Below are 19,363 nucleotides of genomic sequence, written 5' to 3'. Positions count from 1 at the left end.
TCCATTTGAGTTTCACATTAAAAACTCAGATCACAGGCCAGGTGTGGCGGCTCACGCCTATAATCCCAGCACTTTGGGAGGCCGATGTGGGTGGATCACCTGAGGTCAGGAGTTCGAGACTAGCCTGACCAACGTGGAGAAACCCCGTCTCTACTAAAAATACAAAAAATCAGCTGGGCGTGGTGGTGCACGCCTGTAATACCAGCTACTCAGGAGGCTGAGGTAGGAGAATTGCTTGAGCCCAGAAGGTGGAGGTTGCTGTGAGCCAAGATCGCACCATTGCACTCCAGCCTGGGCAACAGAGCAAAACTCTGTCTAAAAAAAAAAAAAAAAATCACTGGCTTCTCTTAAAAATCAGAAGATCCAGTGGTGCGGGTCCACCTCCACATCTGCCCCATCCCCACCAGCTCACTTTGCTCCCTGGGAGGGCCTGGCCCTGTGGGCATTTGAGTTTATAACACCACCCCCATTGTGGCACACCCCTCCACCCGGTTAAACACAGACTCTGCTCTTGGAATCAGTCTTCCTGATCTGCGGCTGTGCCCTCCAACAGAGGGCACCCCTGGGCTTCCCAGCTCTGGGGGCAGTGGGTGCCAACAAGGAGGGGCCTGGGGCTGAAGAATCCCACCCGCCGAGCTCGGCCCTCTCCCTTCCCCACTGTCCAGCTCCACCTTTCAGCATCTTGCCTCGCTCCCCACCCAGGCAGCAAGGAGCCCACACCCTCATGCCCCTCAGCCTCAGCCCCCACCTCCAGGAGGCCCTACCCACGCTCATGACCTTGCTATTCTGGGCCTTGTGTCCTGTCGGGAGATGGACAGGAGACAGCTGGGCTTCCAGGCCACCCAGGTGGGGGGCTAGCCGAGGGAAGCCTGCTGGCTCTCCTGCTTGCTCTAATTCCTGGGGCTCCCCAAACCTTGGCCTCAGGAGACTGGGGATAGGACCGGCCTTGAAAGGGGGGGAAGCTTTGGAGAGCCGGGTGCTGTGTTGTTAGTGAGATGGCCAGTGAAGGCTGTGGCGCCCCGGGGTAAGCAGGGCCTGATCCCCTCCTAATCTTCCAGCAGCAACTGGTGCTCTGAGGCTCCCCCTCCTCCAGCCCTGCCAGCCTTCAGGGACCTGCCTTCCAAAGATGGCAGAGGAGGGGGACGAGGACACCCACCCACTCCTCAGACCGGCATGTCTTGGCTGTTGGGGCCTGAGAGACTTTCCCTCTAAGCCTTTCTTTACAGATGGTTAAACCGAAGTTCTGCACTCATCAGGGACTGGCCAGGGTGTCTCCGTGTCCCATGCTTTTAGCTCCAGCCCTCAGGTGTGACTGGAGGATCACATTCCATCCCTGGGCGTGGAGACCCCTGTGGGAAGGGATCCCCGAGGGCGCCTCTGGCTCAGCCTCCCTCCATGGCAGTTCACACCCACAGCCTCCCTGAGAGCGGCCCTTCTGCAGCTCCTGGCGGGTGGCTTTCCCTCCCTGGCTTGTTTCCCCCTCTGGGAAGACGGGGGAGGTAGAAATGAATAACCTTAAAGGCCTGTTGGCAGGAATGTGCTGCCAAGCCTGCCCCCTGCCCTCTGTCTCAGGCTCTCGACTCCCTCGAAGCTGCCCATCTCTCCATCTGCCCCTCTCCATGTTTGGGCATTCCTACTGCTGTAAGACAGTAGCCCCTGTCACTCCTCCAGGTGCCGGTGGGGAGACGCCGGCCAGTGCCAAAAGCCTTGGCGGGTGTGAGCCTGAGTCCAGCGGAGACGGTGGGTGCTGGGCCGCGTGGAGGTGCCGGGGGCTGTGTCTCTTGGAAGAGAGGCTGCTAATTAATGCTCTCCTGCACCCCCAATTCAGCCCACTGTCCCCCACTCCCCTCAGGTCACAGCAGGACTCTGCTTCAGGGGAGGGGTTTGTTGGAACTGTGAAAAGGAGGCAGGAAGGAGCACCTTGTCCTCAACTCACCCAAGAGGCCGCGCCTCACCCAAGTCCAGGCAGAAGGGATGCATCTGGGAGGCTGAACCCTCAAGTTCCATCCACCCCTGCTGCCATCCCCCTCCCCAAAAGTGGGGGCCTCCCTTTTCTTTGCTCTGCTGTCTCCTATTCTGTCCTCTGCTTCGGAGTTTGAGCCCCACAATGGAAAGCAGCCTTAAGAAGCCACACTTAGGAAGTCCACACGCCTCTGCTCATTTCAGGAAACAGGCCTAGACGGAGGACGGACTTGAGCCCAGGACACCAGGCCCCTTCCCCTCATTGACCTTTCACCCTGACTCATCCAGCCTCTCTGCCTGCCTGTCCTCCCCCTCCTGCACCCCTGGTACCCTCCCTCGGCTCCTCCAGCAGCTGCCCTGGTGGTAACCAAGAGATGCCCCCATCCTGGAGCAGGGGTGGGGAGGGGCAGCTCAGAGCAGCTGCTTCTCTGAGGAAGCTGACACCAAGGCCAGCATTCAGCAACAACTTGTGGCTTTGCACCCAGCACCGGGGTCCCCGCCCACCTGGCTCCCTGCTGTCCCTCTTCCCCACTGCTCCTCGGACTTCCCTCTGACCCTGGTGGCTCTGTGTCTCTGCTCCCTTTCCCCCTAGTCTAGACATCTGTCCTTATTTCCCCCAGACCTGTCCCCAGAAGTCCACCCTTCCCCATTCCTTTGGTCTGGAGCCCCTGCTTGGTCCAGCTTCCCCAGGCCCCGACACCTTTCTGTGGGGCCTGCCTAGCTCCTGCGCGCACACAGCACGGGCCTGATCCTGTTTCCCTCGTGGACAGATGCAGCAGGGCAGAGTGCAGCACAGACCACAGGCCTCTGGGGCTGGCCACAGAAACCCCGTTGGTTAGAGCACAGTGTGGGATGAGGTGATCCTCAGTGCACGACTTGGGGTGACCCCTGCCCCCATCCTGAGACAGTTACCCCTCCCCTCTGCCATCAGCACATTCTGTAGCCTCTTGGGTTACTTGGCTGCCTTGGTGTCCCATTTTCTTGGGGGGGTGGGGATTCCCTATCCAGGATGGGGGGGCCCTGAGGGCTCTGTTCCCAGAGGCTGAGTTAGAGTGATGGGGAAGGGGGGGGCAGTTTTGGGGAGAGACAGGCAGTGCTGGCTTTGCTCACCAGGGCCTGGACACTAAATCCCTTGTTGATGGCTGTGGCAACCCCTCCCTAGGGTAGGGTTACCATCTTCGGCCCTGTCCCCTTGACTCTCTCCCCTCACTTCCCCTTGTCCCTCTAGGAGCCACTTCCTCTAGCCCCCAAAAGATGTTCTCCCTTCATCAGTCCCCCAAAGGCTTGGGGTATCTTTGCCACTGTTTCAGCAAACTGGGTGAGGAGGAAGGAGACTGCGGCAATGGAAACAGGCTCCGGGCAGATGAGGCAGGAAGAGGGGTGTGAGGAAAGGGACAGGTGAGGCCAGGGATGGAAGAGGGCTCAGGGAAGAATGGGGGATGAGTTTGGAATGGGAAATTCAATGCAGCTGGGGAAGTCGAGGCAATGGGGGGGCGGGGTCAGTAGCAGATGACAGAAAGTGAAGTCTCTCCCTACCCCACTTCCCTGGGGCTGGGGCTACCTTTGCGTCCCTCATGAGTGACATCTCAGGCTGCAGCCCCACTGTTCCTCCTCTGTCAGCAGAAATATCTCTCTTTTCTGACCCCTCCTGCTGGAGTCTCAGCCAGCCAATCCCTGATCTGGAGGAGGGGGGAGCCCGGCCTCCCCCTGCTCCCTCATAAGGACCAGCTGGGGGCCGGGGGGTGGCCGGCTGCTCAAGTGGGACGGGGGTCAGAGCTTTGTGGAGGGAAGCAAAACCTGGAGGGGGCAGGAGAGTAAAAAGAAGAAACCCAGGCAGACAGGCAGTTGGACACACTGAGGAAGACCCCCCACGAGTGGGAGCCCCCTGGAAGGAACACACCGGCCCCGGCCCCCAGGAAGGGAGCGCAATGGAGGCCGCTCATGCTAAAACCACGGAGGAATGTTTGGCCTATTTTGGGGTGAGTGAGACCACGGGCCTCACCCCGGACCAAGTTAAGCGGAATCTGGAGAAATACGGCCCCAATGGTAAGTGTCCCTTGGAAGAGAGGCTGGTAATTAATGCCCTCCTGCACCCCCAAAACACACGCACACGCATGCACGCGTTTCTCCCTTCAGGGTTTCTTAAGGAAGAGCTGGGCCGTTGTCCAATGCTCGCAGGGGGAAGAAGATACTGAGAAAACAGAGTCCCGAGATCCAGAGTTTTGGGAGGTTTTAATGGGATGACCTTGATGAACCTCAAGGTGGCCTGATTCTCTTACCTTAGCCACAAAGTCTTGGGGGGTGTGGGGGGCATGAGGCTGAACCCCAAATGAATCTGTCCTTTTCTTCTTTTTCCTGGGTAGAGCTCCCTGCTGAGGAAGGTAAGTTACTGAAATCCCTGAACTCTCATAAATGACCACCCCCCACCCCGCCCTGTCCCACTCCCTCCTCCCTGCCTCTTTAGATTCCTTGAGCAAATACCCCTTCCCAAAAGGCAAATCTCCCTCCCTAAAGGTTAGAGTCCTGTCCGGGGCAGAAGCCTCCCAGGCGCTTTCTCCTTGAAGCAGCCAACCCTTGAACTGCCCCCCACTTTGCCGAGTCTGTTTCTGGACTCCAGGCGAGCTTCTTAGCCCTTCTCTGGGCACCAAGCTGTCTGCCCACCACCCTAGAACCTCCCCACTGCAGGCCGGAGTCCAGGGCGCTCCATCCCAGACCTTCACCCACTAGACCTTAACCCGGGGCCCTCCCCTTGCCTCCTCCCCCAGGGAAGACCCTGTGGGAGCTGGTGATAGAGCAGTTTGAAGACCTCCTGGTGAGGATCCTCCTCCTGGCCGCATGCATTTCCTTCGTAAGTGTGGGAGGGTCTCTGGGGGCTGGCTGGGGGTGTGAGGCTGGGATCGGGCGAATACGGGGCTCGCAGTCACTGGATCCTCCCGTCCGAGTCCCGAGCATCCCATTGTACAGACGGGGCGAGCTGGGGGGCAGCAGCGGGTGTGATTCGCGTCCTCCTCTCTCCTCCCCCGCACCCCACAGGCAGGTTTTATTTTAAGCTTTAAGGGTGTTCTCAGCCAAAACACCGAAGCTAAGCCACCCTCGCGGCTTCAAGAGCTTGGAGCGCTCGGGTTACCCGCCCGAACTCCGGGCTCCGGGTCCCGCCGCGATGCCGGCTGCAGCTCGGGGGCCAGTGCCACTCCCGGCATGCCCCGGGCGTGCGGCCGCTCCACCAATCCCCGCGCCCGTCGGCGCCCCTGCCCCGCCCTCCCCAGCCGCCTGACGCTGATTGGTCGAGGGGAGGACTCGCTCCTAGTGGCGGGAAAGCGCGGCGGTGTGAGGATGACTCCAAGGAGCCCGGCGTCTGGTCAGGGAGGGCACTGGCATCCCTCGCCTCACCCGCCCAGCCTGGCCTTAGCCCTTCCCCGCGCTCCCTAGGCACCCCCACCCCCGCAGGGCATCTCCAGGGCTCTGCCTCCTCTCCCGCCCTGGGGGCTACCTCCCATCCCGAAGTCCATCTGCATGTCGCGGGTTCTTCCGCAGCATGTGTCTTGCTGGGGACTCTGGAGGCAACGAAAGCCTCCCTGTGCCTTGGTCTCCGAATGCAGGCCCCGTCGCGTTAAGCACAAGCTGGCAGGGCCTCTCCTCTCCCTTCTCAGATTTGCTCCTTGACATTTGCCTGCTGCCTGGCGGTGGCAACAGCTGGGGCGGGGCGCGCGCAGGAGGCCCGGTAACCCTATCCCCGCTCCGGCTCCCTCGTGAAACCGGAGCTTCCCTGCCTTGGCCGAGGGGGAGGGATGCGGGGGCCAGACCGCCTGCGAAGACCACAGGGTTTTTCCTCTCGGGTTTTGGCTCCCGTGGGATGGATGTGGCTGTGCGGGGAGTTGGCCTGAGCTTCGCTTCTAAGCCAGCAGCTTGGTCAGGGAAACCTGAAAGCATTCCCAGCTAATCCCCCAAGTGGTGCAAGTCTGTGCGTGCCCATCCCGCTGAGTAAGGCGGTGGCAGTGCCTGCAGTGGGTGGACAGACCCTCAGACGGATGTGGGGCCACAGCGCCCCCACGGTGCCCGGCCCTCCTGCTGGCTCCTGCACAGTTCGCCCCTCTGCAGTGGTCCCCTTCCTTTCTCCATCCCTTCTGGGGCCTCATTACCTGTCATTCTCCTTTCCCCTGCTCCCCAGGTGCTGGCCTGGTTTGAGGAAGGTGAAGAGACCATCACTGCCTTTGTTGAACCCTTTGTCATCCTCTTGATCCTCATTGCCAATGCCATCGTGGGGGTTTGGCAGGTTAGCTTTGACCCTTCCTTACCCCTTCATGTCCCAACACTGAAGGAGAGGCCAACCCTCCCTCCAGTCTCCTCCTCCTCCGTCACCTCCCCCATACTTGCCTCTTCCTCTGGTCCTATCCCCTGGTCTGGAATGGGATGGAGTGTGGGGAAGAGGTGGGAGACTGTGACCCACTGTCACTTCCTTGCTATGTGACCCTGAGTAAGTTCCTTCATCCCTCTGAGCCTCAGTTTCTTCATCCATAAAATGGGGCTAGCAATCCAGTGTGAAATCGACTAAGATGATGCATCATGTGCCTGGCACACAGTAGGAATTCAATAGACGCTAGCTTGATTTCCCTCTTCCTCTGACCTGACCACCCCCTATATGTCCTGTCCTCTGCTTCCTGGTTTTTTTGTTTTGTTTTGTTTTGTTTTTAGGTCGTTTCCAAAGTGAAAACCCAAATGCTACCTTGCTTTGGTTTTAAGAAATGTCAGGCTATAAGCCATTTTTTGGTGCTCACTGGTTTCTGAACACTGAGGATAGAAATAGCTACTTTCGTACTTTGGGAGGCCAAGGCGGGTGGATCAGTTGAGGTCAGGAGTTCAAGAGTAGCCTGGCCAACATGGTAAAACCCCATCTCTACTAAAAATACAAAAAAATTAGCTGGGCATGGTGGCAGGTGCCTGTAATCCCAGCTACTCAGGAGGCTGAGGCAGGAGAATCACTTGAATGGGGAGGCGGAGGTTGCAGTGAGCCAAGATTGCGCCATTGCACTCCAGCATGGGCAACAGAGTGAGACCCGGTCTCAACAAAAAAAAAAAGAGAAATAGCACTTTCTCTTTGCCCCAATGTTAGAGGCACAGCAGAGCTACCTGTGTCTGTGGTGCTGGCAGGTCCAGGACAGCATCTGCAGGGCAGCCTCTGATTTTCTTTGATTTTTTATTTAGATTTTTCTTTTTGAGACAGGGTCTCATTCTGTTGCCCAGGCTGGAGTGCAGTGGCGTAATCTCATCTCACTGCAATCTCTGCCTCCCAGGTTCTGGTGATTCTCATGCCTCAGCCTCCCAAGTAGCTGGGATTACGGGCGCGTGCCACTACGCCTGGCTTTTTTTGTTTGTTTTTTTGTTTTGTGTTTTGTTTTTGTACTTTTCGTAGAGATGGACGGGGTTTCACCGTGTTGTCCAGGCTGGTCTCGAACTCCTGACTTCAAGTGATCCGCCTGCCTCGGCCTCCCAGAGTGCTGGGATTACAGGCGTGACTCACCATGCCTGGCCTGATTTTCTTTGATTCTTCTTTGTTCTCTCCCCAAAACCCTCTCACCTGTTTTCAGCTGTAGGTGGCAGTTTCCTCAACATATATACACCCCTGCCTGTGTGGGGTTTTGTTGCCTCCCCTGTGCCAGGAGCCACAACTCCATAACTCTGCCTCCTGTGTATAACCCTGCCTCCTCCACCCTGTCTCCTCAGGAGCGGAACGCAGAGAACGCCATCGAGGCCCTGAAGGAGTATGAGCCAGAGATGGGGAAGGTCTACCGGGCTGACCGCAAGTCAGTGCAAAGGATCAAGGCTCGGGACATCGTCCCCGGGGACATCGTGGAGGTGGCTGGTGAGTGACAGGGACGGCTGGTCCAGGATGGGAGGCCTTGGGGCCGAGGCCTAGGAGATGCCGGGGGCTGGTCAGGCTCGGATCCGGGTGTCCAGGAGGATGACGGAGTCTGCTTCTCCTTCCGACTCCTCAGAAGGTCATCCCAGGCCACTCTGGCCACATCCCCCCCTCCCCAGCGGAGTCTCAGCAGGAACAGCCAGTCCTGTCCCTGAGGCTGCAGGCAGACCCCCTGCTCCCCATCCTCTCACCCTGCACTCACACTCGCAGGCAACAGGTGGAACCCGGTCCCTGCCAATGGCCCCGTCTCCACCCCCTCCCGGGGCCTGGCTTCCCCCTCCTTCCACCCACCCCAAGCTTGGTCAGCTTTCAGTCTTGACCTCTCTGTGCCCTTGAGGCCTCTCAAAGGGGAAGGAGCGAGGGCAGAAGGGAGGAGGGAGGCTGAAGGCTCGAGCCCCCGACCATGTAAGGGAAACTCAGGCCCGGCACGGAGCACGGGACTGGGGAGGAGGGAGCTCAAGGAGGGCCCCGCCCGTGGCAAGGGACACTTAATGCCTGGCCAGGGAGGGGTGGGGGCCGGGTGGCTAAGATTACTGGGATTCTGCCCCCTTCAGCGGTTTTTATATTTGCCCTGAGCAGGCCTTCCCGAAGCTCCAGGCCCCTGCCAGGGGGAATGGCTCTTCTGAGGCCTCCTTCCCTGTAGCAGACACCCGAGTCACCACCCCAGGGAGCCTGGGGAGAGGGAGTGAGGGCAGGCTGAAGACCCCGGCGCCCCATCACAGGGCAGCCTTGCTGCCGTGACAGCATGGAGTCAGTGCCATGAATGTCTATAAATATCACGCGGGCTTGGGTGACAGGGTGTCCCGCCCGACTCCATCCCGACCTCCCTCCTCCCTCCTCGGTCCATTTCCTCTGGCACAGGAGAGGGCCTTAGAAACAGAGGGAAAGGAAAGCGATTGGACCCTGTCCCCAGTACCATCCGTGGGACCAGTGCGGAATTAGGCAGCGGCCCTGGGAGGGTCTTAGCCTCCTCCTAAGGTCTCTGAGTCTGGCTGGGCATCCACCTCTCCAGCCACCCCACAAGGTGGTTTCCATGGTCTGCCAGCCCACCTGTGTCTCCCCCTGGCCTCACCTCCACCCATTCACTCTCCAGCCTGTGCTGCCTGCCCCACTCTTCCATACCTGTTTCCTGCCCAACCTCCGCTTCTCTCCTGTCCCATCCCGTCCTGTCTTGTCCATGTCCCTGGCTCCCCGCCTCCCGGCCTCCCTGAGATGCTCAGACCGGGCTGTCAGGTTCCTGATATGTGGTCCTCCCCATGACCACCCTGCACCCCCCGCTGCCTTGAGTCCTGCCCACTCATACCTTCCGCTCACTCCTCTACTGCCTTGCCCTCCACTGTTCCTCTTGGTTGCCTTCGATTTTCTCAGTTTCCATATTTTCCCATTTCTCCTTGCCTTCCCTGGCTGTCCACTTCATTCTCTTACCCCGACACCCCTTCTCTCTAATGCACCCTGTTTTCCCTGAGTTCTTTCCTTGCCTTTCCTCCTTGCCTTTCTCACTCCTGTCTCCCAATCTGAATTATAGCTTCTTGTCCTACAGCTGGACTGTCCCTAATTTCCCCTCCAGTCATTCAGTGGGCATTTATTGAGCACGTACTATGTGCTGAGCAGTACACCTGCCCATCCCTTCTCAGGGCTCACAGCCAGTGGGAAGAGATGTGGGAGTTCAAGACCAGCCTGAGCAACAGAGCGAGACTCCATCTCGCCATGGACATGGGGGCAGAAGGGATGGGTGTCACGATGAGGGGTTGCCAGCTTCAGGAGCTCATGCCGAGGGCCTGATGCAAGCCCTGGGAGCCTCCCTAAGACCTGAAGGATGGATGAGGAGAACGAGTCAGACACAGATTAGGTTTTTCTTAGGAAGGAAGAAAATTCCATTCCCAAGTGACCTCCCTCTTCCCTACTCTCTCCACAGTGGGGGACAAAGTCCCTGCAGACATCCGAATCCTCGCCATCAAATCCACCACGCTGCGGGTTGACCAGTCCATCCTGACAGGTCTGCTGGCCTGGGTGGGAAGATGCATGGGGGTGGGATGTGGGGAGGAAGAGGCAACAAGGGGGAGGTGAGTGGAAAGACAGAGAACCCTCACTGTCTGATCAACACAGAGAGACCCTGTCTCTACAAAAAATATTTAAAAACTAGCTGAGCATGTTGTTGAGTGCCTGTAGTCCTGACTACTCAGGATGCTGAGGCAGGAGGATCGCCTGGGTACTGGAGGTCAAGGCTGCAGTGAGCTGTGATCACACCACTGCACTCCATCCTGGGCCACCCTGTCTCTATCAAAATAAAAACAAAAGGCTGGACGAGGTGGCTCATGCCTGTAATTCCAGCACTTTAGGAGGCCGAGGTGGGTGGATCACCTGAGGTCAGGAGTTAGAGACCAGCCTGGCCAACATGGTGAAACCCCATCTCTACCAAAAAATACAAAAAACACAAAAATTAGCCAGGCGTGGTGGCAGGCACCTGTAGTCCCAGCTACTCAGGAGGCTGATACAGTAGAATTGCATGAACCCAGGAGGCTGAGGCTGCAGTGAGCCAAGATCATGTCACTGCACTCCAGCATGGGCAACAAGAGCAAGACCCCATCTAAAAAAAAAAAAAAAGACAAAACAAAACAAAACCCAGCACTGAGGCCTCCCCCTGGCTCGCTAGTAGTGGCTGTGGCAGTGGCAGCACTGTTTGACGTTTTCTTCTTTTTTTGAGACGGAGTCTTGCTCTGTCACCCAGGCTGGAATGCAGTGGCGCGATTTCAGCTCACTGCAACCTCTGCCTCTGGCTTCAAGCAATTCCCTGCCTCAGCCTCCAGAGTAGCTGAGATTACAGGTGTCTGCCATCACACCTGGCTAATTTTTGTATTTTTAGTAGAGACAGGGTTTTACCATCTTGGCCAGGCTGGTCTTGAACTCTTGACCTCGTGATCCACCCACCTCAGCCTCCCAAAGTGCTGGGATTACAGGTGTGAGCCACCCACTGCACCCGACCTGCTTGACGTTTCCATTCTGTCCCAAGCCTGAAACAGGACGGGTAGTGGGAGAAGGCTGGATGTTGTTGCCCACTCTCTAGATAGCCTCCAGCTCACCCCTTCCACATGGACATAGGGCCACAGACACCTCGAGAACTGTCCTGTCTCCTTCAGCCTCCTCAAAAATCCTCCAGGGAGGAGCCATGAGATTCTAGGACAAGATAGGGGGTTCAGATACACTGAAAACCATGGCTGCTAGGCTGGGCGTGGTGGCTTATACCTGTAATCCCAGTGCTTTGGGAGGCTGAGGCAGGAGAATTACTTGAGGTCAGGAGTTTCAGACCAGCCTCGGCAACACAGCGAGACCCCATCTCTATAAAAAAAATTTTTTTTTTAATTAGCTGGGTGTGGTGGTATACACCTGTAGTCCCAGCTACTTGGGAGGCTGAGGTGGGAGGATTGCCTGAGCCCAGAAGCTTGAGGCTACAGTGAGCTATGATTACCACAGCAGTCCAGCATGGACAACAGAGCAAGACCCCATCTCTATAAAATTTTTTTAAAAATTAGCTGGGCATTGTACTGCACACCTGTAGTCCCAGTTGTTTGGGAGGCTGAGGTGGGAGGATCACTTGAACCCAAGAGTTTGAGGCTGCAGTGAGCTATGATCACACCACTGCATTCCAGCCTGGGCAACAGAGCAAGACCCTGTCTCTATAAAACCACCATAGCTGCTTCTGTTTCTGCACTGGCAGGGAGAAGCGAAGAAGAGGCAGAAAACATTCCCCATGGTCCCAGGGGGCAAGGGCTAGGCTGGCCCAGGCTTGCTGCTGAGCCCCTGCTCTTAGGGTGAGGGAGGCATGGTCGTTAAGTGTAGGTCCCCCTTCCTCCCAGAAACATGCTTGACAGTTAAAAGTGTGGCTCCAAATATGTCCACTTATTTGATTTTCACCCAAGACATTGTTTTGCAGTGTACATGTCCTTGTCTCCATTTTACAGAGGGGCACATGGAAGTTAGGTGATCAAACACAGCTTGTTAGTGGTCAAGCTGGGGCTTGGGTTAAGGTCTTTTTAAGAGCAGTGGACTTCTGGCCGGGCACGGTGGCCTGTAATCCCAGCACTTTGGGAGGCTGAGGTGGGCGGATCACTTGAGGTCAGGAGTTTGAGACCAGCCTGGCCAACGTGGTAAGACCCCGTCTCTACTAAAAATACAAAAAAAAAAAAAAAAAAAAATTAGCCAGGTGTGACAGCATGTGCCTGTAATCCCAGCTACTTGGGAGGCTGAGGCAGGAGTATTGCCTGAACCCGGGAGATTGCAGTGAGCTGAGATCTTGACACTGCACTCTAGCCTGGGTGACAAGACCACAACTCTGTCTCAAAAAAAAAAAAAAAAAAAGGAGCAATGGATTTCCAGCTGCCTTCAGTGGCTTCTTCCAGAGTCCAGACATCCCCCAGGATGGCTACTTGGTCCTTACCAGGAGCTGTCCTGCTGAGCAGGGAGAGAGTTAGGCGCGGGAAGCCTGGGAGAAGGACATGATGTCATCCGAAAACCCCTTGGCCCCTTCTCCACAGGCGAGTCTGTATCTGTCATCAAACACACAGAGCCCGTTCCTGACCCCCGAGCTGTCAACCAGGACAAGAAGAACATGCTTTTCTCGGTGAGCAATCCGGGACCAGCTGTCACACACTCAGTCAAGCCAGGTGCCCGGGTTGGAGAGAAACATGGCGTGTGAGAAGAGATGGCGTGGGGAGATGCGGCATGAGGGTCACCTCTTGCCTGATTCCCTGCCTCCTCTTTCCCTTCCCAGGGCACCAACATTGCAGCCGGCAAGGCCTTGGGCATCGTGGCCACCACCGGTGTGGGCACCGAGATTGGGAAGATCCGAGACCAAATGGCTGCCACAGAACAGGACAAGACCCCCTTGCAGCAGAAGCTGGATGAGTTTGGGGAGCAGCTCTCCAAGGTCATCTCCCTCATCTGTGTGGCTGTCTGGCTTATCAACATTGGCCACTTCAACGACCCCGTCCATGGGGGCTCCTGGTTCCGTGGGGCCATCTACTACTTTAAGATTGCCGTGGCCTTGGCTGTGGCTGCCATCCCCGAAGGTATGAAAGCTTTTCTTTTCTCCTCCCATTTGCTAATCCCATCTGCAAAGACCCCTTTTCTTTTCTTTTCTTTCTTTTTTTTTTTCTTTTTTGTTTTTTGAGATGTAGTCTTGCTCTGTCACCCAGGCTGGAGTGCAGTGGCGTGATCTCGGCTCACTGCAAGCTCCGCCTCGTGGGTTCACACCATTCTTCTGCCTCAGCCTCCCTAGCAGCTGGGACTACAGGTGCACGCCGCCACGCCTGGCTGATTTTTTTGTATTTTTAGTAGATACGGGTTTTCACCGTGTTAGCCAGGATGGTCTCGATCTCTTGACCTCGTGATCTGCCCGCCTCGGCCTCCCAAAGTGCTGGGATTACAGGTGTGAGCCACCGCACCCGGCCTTGCTCAGTGCAGCCTCTGCCTCCTGGGTTCAAGTGATTCTCCTGCCTCTGCCTCCCAAGTAGCTGGGATTACAGGTGCACGCCACCATGCCTGGCTAATTTTTGTGTTTTCAGTAGAGATGGGGTTTCACCATGTTGGCCAGGCTGGTCTCGAACTCCTGGGCTCAAGCAATCCACCCGCCTCAGCCTTCCAAAGTGCTGGGGTTAACAGGCGTGAGCCACCACGCCTGGCCCAAAGACCCCTTTTCCAAGTAAGGTAACATTTACAGGCTCCAGGGATTAGGATCTGGTATCTTTACGGACCATTATTGTTTGTTTGTTTAATAGAGACAGGGTCTCACTCTTGTTGCCCAGGCTGGAGTGTGGTAGCACAATCATAACTCACTGTAATCTCGAACTCCTGGATTCAAACAATCCTCTTGTCCCAGCCTCCCAGCTAACTGGTACCACAGGCAATCACCACCATGCCCAGCTAATTTTTAAATATTTTCAGAGGAGTCTCACTGTGTTTTCCAGGCTGGTCTCAAACTCCTGGCCTCAAGTGATCCTCCCACCTCAGCCTCCCAAAGTGCTAGGATTACAGGTGTGCACCAACGTGCCCAGCTGGGGGCTACTATTTAGCAGACTACAGACCACACCCTCCATCCCCTTGCAGGTTCCCTCATGCCCTCCCTCCCTCCCCACAGGTCTTCCTGCAGTCATCACCACCTGCCTGGCCCTGGGTACCCGTCGGATGGCAAAGAAGAACGCCATTGTAAGGAGCTTGCCCTCCGTAGAGACCCTGGGCTGCACCTCTGTCATCTGTTCCGACAAGACAGGCACCCTCACCACCAACCAGATGTCTGTCTGCAAGGTCAGGAGCAGTGTGGGCAGCGCGCTCAGTCAGAAGGCTGCCTGTGGGGGTTAAATGGGCCCTCCAAAGCTAGAGGTCTCCCTTCATCACTGCTGGCTTCTCATCTGGGCCTGCAAAATGCTCAAAGGGCAGTAGAACACCACCCTGTCTGCCATGAACGGGATCAGAGAGGACCCTTGTGCCCCAGACAGCTCACTCTGACCACCATCCAGGCACCAGGCACTGCCACACATCGTCTCTCATCCCTCACAATAGCCCATTCAGAGGATGGTCTCATTATCTTCATTTTTTTAATTAAAAAAATTATTATTATTATTATTTTGAGACAGAGTCTCACTCTGTCGCCCAGGCTGGAGTGCAGTGGTGTGATCTTGGCTCACTGCAACCTCTGCCTCCCGGGTTCAAGCGATTCATCTGCCTCAGCCTCCCTAGTAGCTGGGACTACAGGTGCCTGCCACCACGCCTGGCTAATTTTTTTGCATTTTTAATAGAGACAGGGTTCGCCATGTTGGCCAGGCTGGTCTTGAACTCCTGGCCTCAAGTGATGTGCCCCCGTTCGCTTCCCAAAGTGCTGGGATTATAGGTGTGAGCCACAGCACCCAGCCTAACTTCCTTTTTTAGAGGAGGAAAAAGGCTCTGAGAGATTAAATGACTTCCCCCAAGATGCACAGTTAATAAATAACAGAGTTGAGCTTCAAACCCAAGTCTGTGTGGCCCCAGAGCTTCTGCCTGTGAAGTAGATGGCTCTCCAGAATGGTCACTCATGACAGGGCCCGGCCAGACTGCCAACACCGATGGTGAACAGCATTTCCTAAAGCAGGGCTCTTAATCTTTTCTGTGCCTCACACCCCTTTGCAGTTGAGCTCTTCTCAGGATAATATTTCAAATGTATATTAATAAAATAAAACAGGCCAGGTGCAATGGCTCACACCTGTAATCCCAACACTTTGGGAGGCCAAGGTAGGCAGATCACGAGGTCAGGAGTTCGAGATGAGCCTGGCCAACATGGTGAAACCCCATCTCTACTGAAAATACAAAAATTAGCCGGGCATGGTGGTACGTGCCGGTAATCCCAGCTACTGGGGAGGCTGAGGCAGGAAAATCACTTCAATCCGGGAGGCAGAGGTTGCAGTGAGCCGAGATCGCGCCATTGCACTCCAGCGTGGGCGACGGAGTAAGGCTCTGTCTTAAATAATAAAATGAAATGAAATGAAATGAAATAAAATAAAATAAGCCAGGGGTGGTAGCTCATGTCTGTAATCTCTTCAGGAGGCCAAGGTGGGAGGATCACTTGAGCCCAGGAGTTCGAGACCAGCCTAAGCAACATAGTGAGAGTCCATCTCTACCAAAAAAAAAAAAAAAAAAAAAAAAAATTAGCCTGATGTGGTGGTGCACACTTGTAGTCCCAGCTACTCAGGTGGCTGAGGCAGGAGAATCACTTGAACCCAGAGATTGCTTGAGCCAGGAAGTCAAAGCTACAATGAGCTGTGACCACACCACTGCACTCCAGCCTGCATGACAGAGCGAGACTCTGTCTCACGCACAAAAAAATAAAATAAAATAGGGCCAGGTACGGTGGCTCACGCCTGTAATCCTAGCACTTTGGGAGGCTGAGGTGGAAGGATCACTTGAGCCCAGGAGTTTTAGACTAGCCTGGGCAACACAGTGAGACCCCGTCTTTTAAAAAATAAAATAGAAAGTTAAAAAATAAATAAACAAAACAGGATTCTGTTTTTTTGTTTTTTGAGATGGAGTCTCACTCTGTTACCCAGGCTGGAGTGCAGTGGCCCAATCTCAGCTCACTACAACCTTCACCTCCCAGGTTCAAGTGATTCTCCTTCCTCAGCCTCCTGAGTAGCTGGGACTACAGGCACGCACCATCATGCCCAGCTAATTTTTGTATTTTTAGTACAGATGGGGTTTCGCCATGTTGACCAGGCTGGTCTCTTAACTCCTGACCTCAAGTGATCTGCCCACTTCGGCCTCCCAAAGTGCTGGGATTACAGGAGTGAGCCACTGCGCCCGGCCAGGATTCTGTTTTAAAAATACATAGGAAGCTGGGCACGGTGGCTCACGCCTGTAATCCCAGCACTTTGGGAGACCAAGGTGGGTGGATCACCTGAGGTCAGGATTTCGAGAATAGCTTGTCCAACATGTAGAAACCCTGTCTCTACTAAAAATACAAAAATTAGCTGGGCGTGTTGGCGGATGCCTGTAGTCCTAGCTACTAAGGAGGCTGAGGCAGGAGAATCACTTGAACCCAGGAGGTGGAGGTTGCAGTGAGCTGAGATCATGCCATTGCACCCCAGCCTAGGCGACAAAAGCAAAACTCCATCTCGAAAAAATATATAAAAGACCCGGCGCAGTGGCTCACGACTGTAATCCCAGCACTTTGGAAGGCCGAGGTGAGCGCATCACCTGAGGTCAGGAGTTCGAGACCAGCCTGACCAACATGGAGAAACCCTGTCTCTACTAAAATACAAAATTAGCTGGGCGTGGTGGCACATGCCTGTAGTCCCAGCTACTTGGGAGGCTGAGGCAGGAGAATCGCTTGAACCTGGAAGGCGGAGGCGGTGAGCCAAGATCGTGCCATTGCACTCCAGCCTGGGCAACAAGAGCGAAACTCCATCTCAAAAAAAAAAAAAAAGTAGCCAGATGAGGTGGCTCACACCTGTAATCCTAGCATTTTGGCAGGCCAAGGCGGACGGATTACCTGAGGTCAGCTTGGCCAACATGGTGAAAACCAGTCTCTACTAAAAATAAAAAAAATTAGCCAGGCGTGGTGGTGGGCACCTGTAATCCCAGCTACTTGGGAGGCTGAGGCAGGAGAATCGCTTGAACCTGGGAGGTGGAGGTTGCGGTGAGATTGCACCACTGCACTCCAGCCTGGGTGACAGAGTGAGACTTTGTCTCAAAAAATAATAATAATAAAATAAAATAAAAATTAAAAAGTAAAAAAAAAAACATAGGAAAGATACATAGGGTTACAGAGGAAACCAATGATTGTGAAATACAGTTCTATCAAAATATTTTAAAAACAACTTTGTAATTTGGCAACATACATGCTTCTTTATTAAGGCATTAATTAGGGAGTTCTCGCAGTGGGTCTAAGCACTATCATAATGTTGAAGCAGTGGTGAGCATAAATTATGCTATTTTGAGAGATCTGCAACAGTGGTAATGTGATAGGAGGAAAGTATCTGTGATTAAATTGGTGACAGTCACAGGTTTTGCTAATACTAATGTGGTCTGTTGACAACATGCATAACTGGAAGGAAATGTCAAATGTCAGCTTGAGAACAAGAAAAGCTGTCGTTTTTTTCTTGGCTATCTCAGTTCTTGGGCTCCTTGCGGGGTCTTCCACTGACTCAGGCCAAGAACCCCTGCCCTTTGCAGAGTTTTGTGGAAGACTACACCCATGAACTAGAAATTGCTGTTCTGAGAATCAAGAGCTGTGTGGTCAGATCAGGGTGAGAAAGGCTGTAACCTTGGCTCCTGGGCGAGACCCACAACGCCTGCTGGTATTTGAAAGCCTTAGAGGAGGCTGACTGTGTAAAGAAGACGGATTCTGCTTTGCCCCAGAAGTTCCCAAGTTTTTTTTTCTGACCACAGAACTTTTTTGTCTTGGAACCCATCTTAACCATCTCTCTTCTCGGGAATGAAAAGCCTAGTCTCTGTTGTGTTTGCCCAGGATTCAGGGTAGGCCACTCCTCCTGGGTACTGCATTCTCCACATCCCTCTAACGCACAGGCCACAAAGCCAGACCACAGGCTCGTGTGACATGGCTCCTGTCATGTTTCATAAAAATGAATTAATTCTCATGCCTGTAATCCCAGCACTTTGGGAGGCCAAGGTGAGTGGATCACCTGAGGTCAGGAGTTCGGGACCAACTTGGCCAACATGGCGAAATTCCGTCTCTACTAAAAATACAAAATTAGCTGGGTGTGGTGGCGCATGCCTGTACTCCCAGCTACTCTGGAGGCTGAGGCAGGAGAATCACTTGAACCCGGGAGGTGGAGGTTGCAGTTAGCCGAGATTGCACCAGCCTGGGCAACAAGAGTGAAACTGCATCTCCAAAAAAAAAAAAGAATTGCCCATATATTTGAAAGTCAAGAGGCTGGGCATGGTAGTTGCCTGTACTCCCAGCATCATGGTGGGTGCCTGTACTCCCAGCACTTTGGGAGGCCAAGGCAGGAAGATCACTTGAGCCCAGGAGTTCAAAACCAGCCTGGGCAACATAGTGAGACCCAATTTCTACCAAAAAAAAAAAAAAAAAAAAAAAAAGAGAGAGCAAGAGAGACAGGCATGGTGGCATGTGCCTGTGGCCCCAACTACTTGGGTAGGCTGAGGTGGGAGGATCACTTGAGCCCGGGAGGTCGAGGCTGCAATGAGCTATGATCACACCACTGTACTCCAGCCTGGGCAACAGAACAAGAACCTATCTTAAAAAAGAAAAAGAAAAAGTCAAGAGATTTCATAGGAAGATAACCTGAATTTCTAGCTCTTCCTGCAAAACTGGAAGATCTGGCCACATGCAGCTGGAGCTATAGATGGTCCAGGTGCCAATAGGTGGGCTGTTTGCCACAGTCCCCACCATACCTTATTGTGTTCCATCTTATTTTATTAACTGGTCTACAGAAGCTCCAGCACAGCCTGCAGTCACTCATTTGTGTTTTTTTGTTGTTGTTGTTGTTGTTTTTTGAGAGTTTGGCTCTTGTCACCCAGGCTGGAGTGTAATGGCACGATCCCGGCTCACTGCAACCTCTGCCTCCCAGGTTCAAGCAATTCTCCTGCCTCAGCCTCCGGAGTAGCTGGGATTACAGGCGCGCGCCACCACACCTGACTAATTTTTGTATTTTTAGTAGAGACAGGGTTTCACCATGTTGGCCAGGATGGTCTTGAACTCCTGACAGGTGATCCGCCCACCTCAGCCTCCTAAAGTGCTGGGATTACAGGTGTGAGCCACCTCGCCCAGCCTCAGTAACTATTGTTTTAAGGCTGTTGATAGAGAATGATTGCAACAGCTTGGTGGGAAGTGGGTAGGGTATATGGGGGAGGGGGGGGACAAGGAGGGGTGAGTAGGAGGGAAATGGTGGGAAGGTAGGTGTTGGCAGTGCGGGCCTCCCTTGATGCAGTTGCCCGCCTTGGGATGGGAAGAGGTGGACATCTGTGTGCCTGCCCTTC

General features: G+C 54.6%; 1 protein-coding gene across 2 annotated transcripts in view; it reads left to right on the top strand.

Annotated features, from left to right (window-relative positions):
- Window positions 1-3,724: 3,724 nt before the first annotated feature.
- Window positions 3,725-19,363, top strand: part of ATP2A1 (ATPase sarcoplasmic/endoplasmic reticulum Ca2+ transporting 1) — a 25,927-nt gene continuing 10,288 nt past the window's right edge. Inside the window, exons 1-9 of one of the 2 annotated variants that reach the window (XM_002826273.5) lie at window positions 3,725-4,008; window positions 4,326-4,343; window positions 4,728-4,810; window positions 6,131-6,235; window positions 7,684-7,822; window positions 9,795-9,875; window positions 12,412-12,497; window positions 12,648-12,945; window positions 14,013-14,179. In XM_002826273.5, the coding sequence (XP_002826319.1) occupies window positions 3,891-4,008; window positions 4,326-4,343; window positions 4,728-4,810; window positions 6,131-6,235; window positions 7,684-7,822; window positions 9,795-9,875; window positions 12,412-12,497; window positions 12,648-12,945; window positions 14,013-14,179 (1,095 nt within the window). In that variant the 5' untranslated portion in view covers window positions 3,725-3,890. Of the gene's footprint in view, window positions 4,009-4,325; window positions 4,344-4,727; window positions 4,811-5,261; window positions 5,500-6,130; window positions 6,236-7,683; window positions 7,823-9,794; window positions 9,876-12,411; window positions 12,498-12,647; window positions 12,946-14,012; window positions 14,180-19,363 lie in introns of those variants that run through there. The other variant, XM_054533743.1, reaches the window with a different exon arrangement.

This window comes from Pongo abelii, chromosome 18 (assembly GCF_028885655.2).
Source record: "Pongo abelii isolate AG06213 chromosome 18, NHGRI_mPonAbe1-v2.0_pri, whole genome shotgun sequence".
In the NCBI taxonomy this organism is placed as follows: domain Eukaryota; kingdom Metazoa; phylum Chordata; class Mammalia; order Primates; family Hominidae; genus Pongo; species Pongo abelii.
The sequence above is the reverse complement of the archived record's forward strand: the minus strand, read 5'-3'. Positions and strand labels throughout refer to the sequence as shown.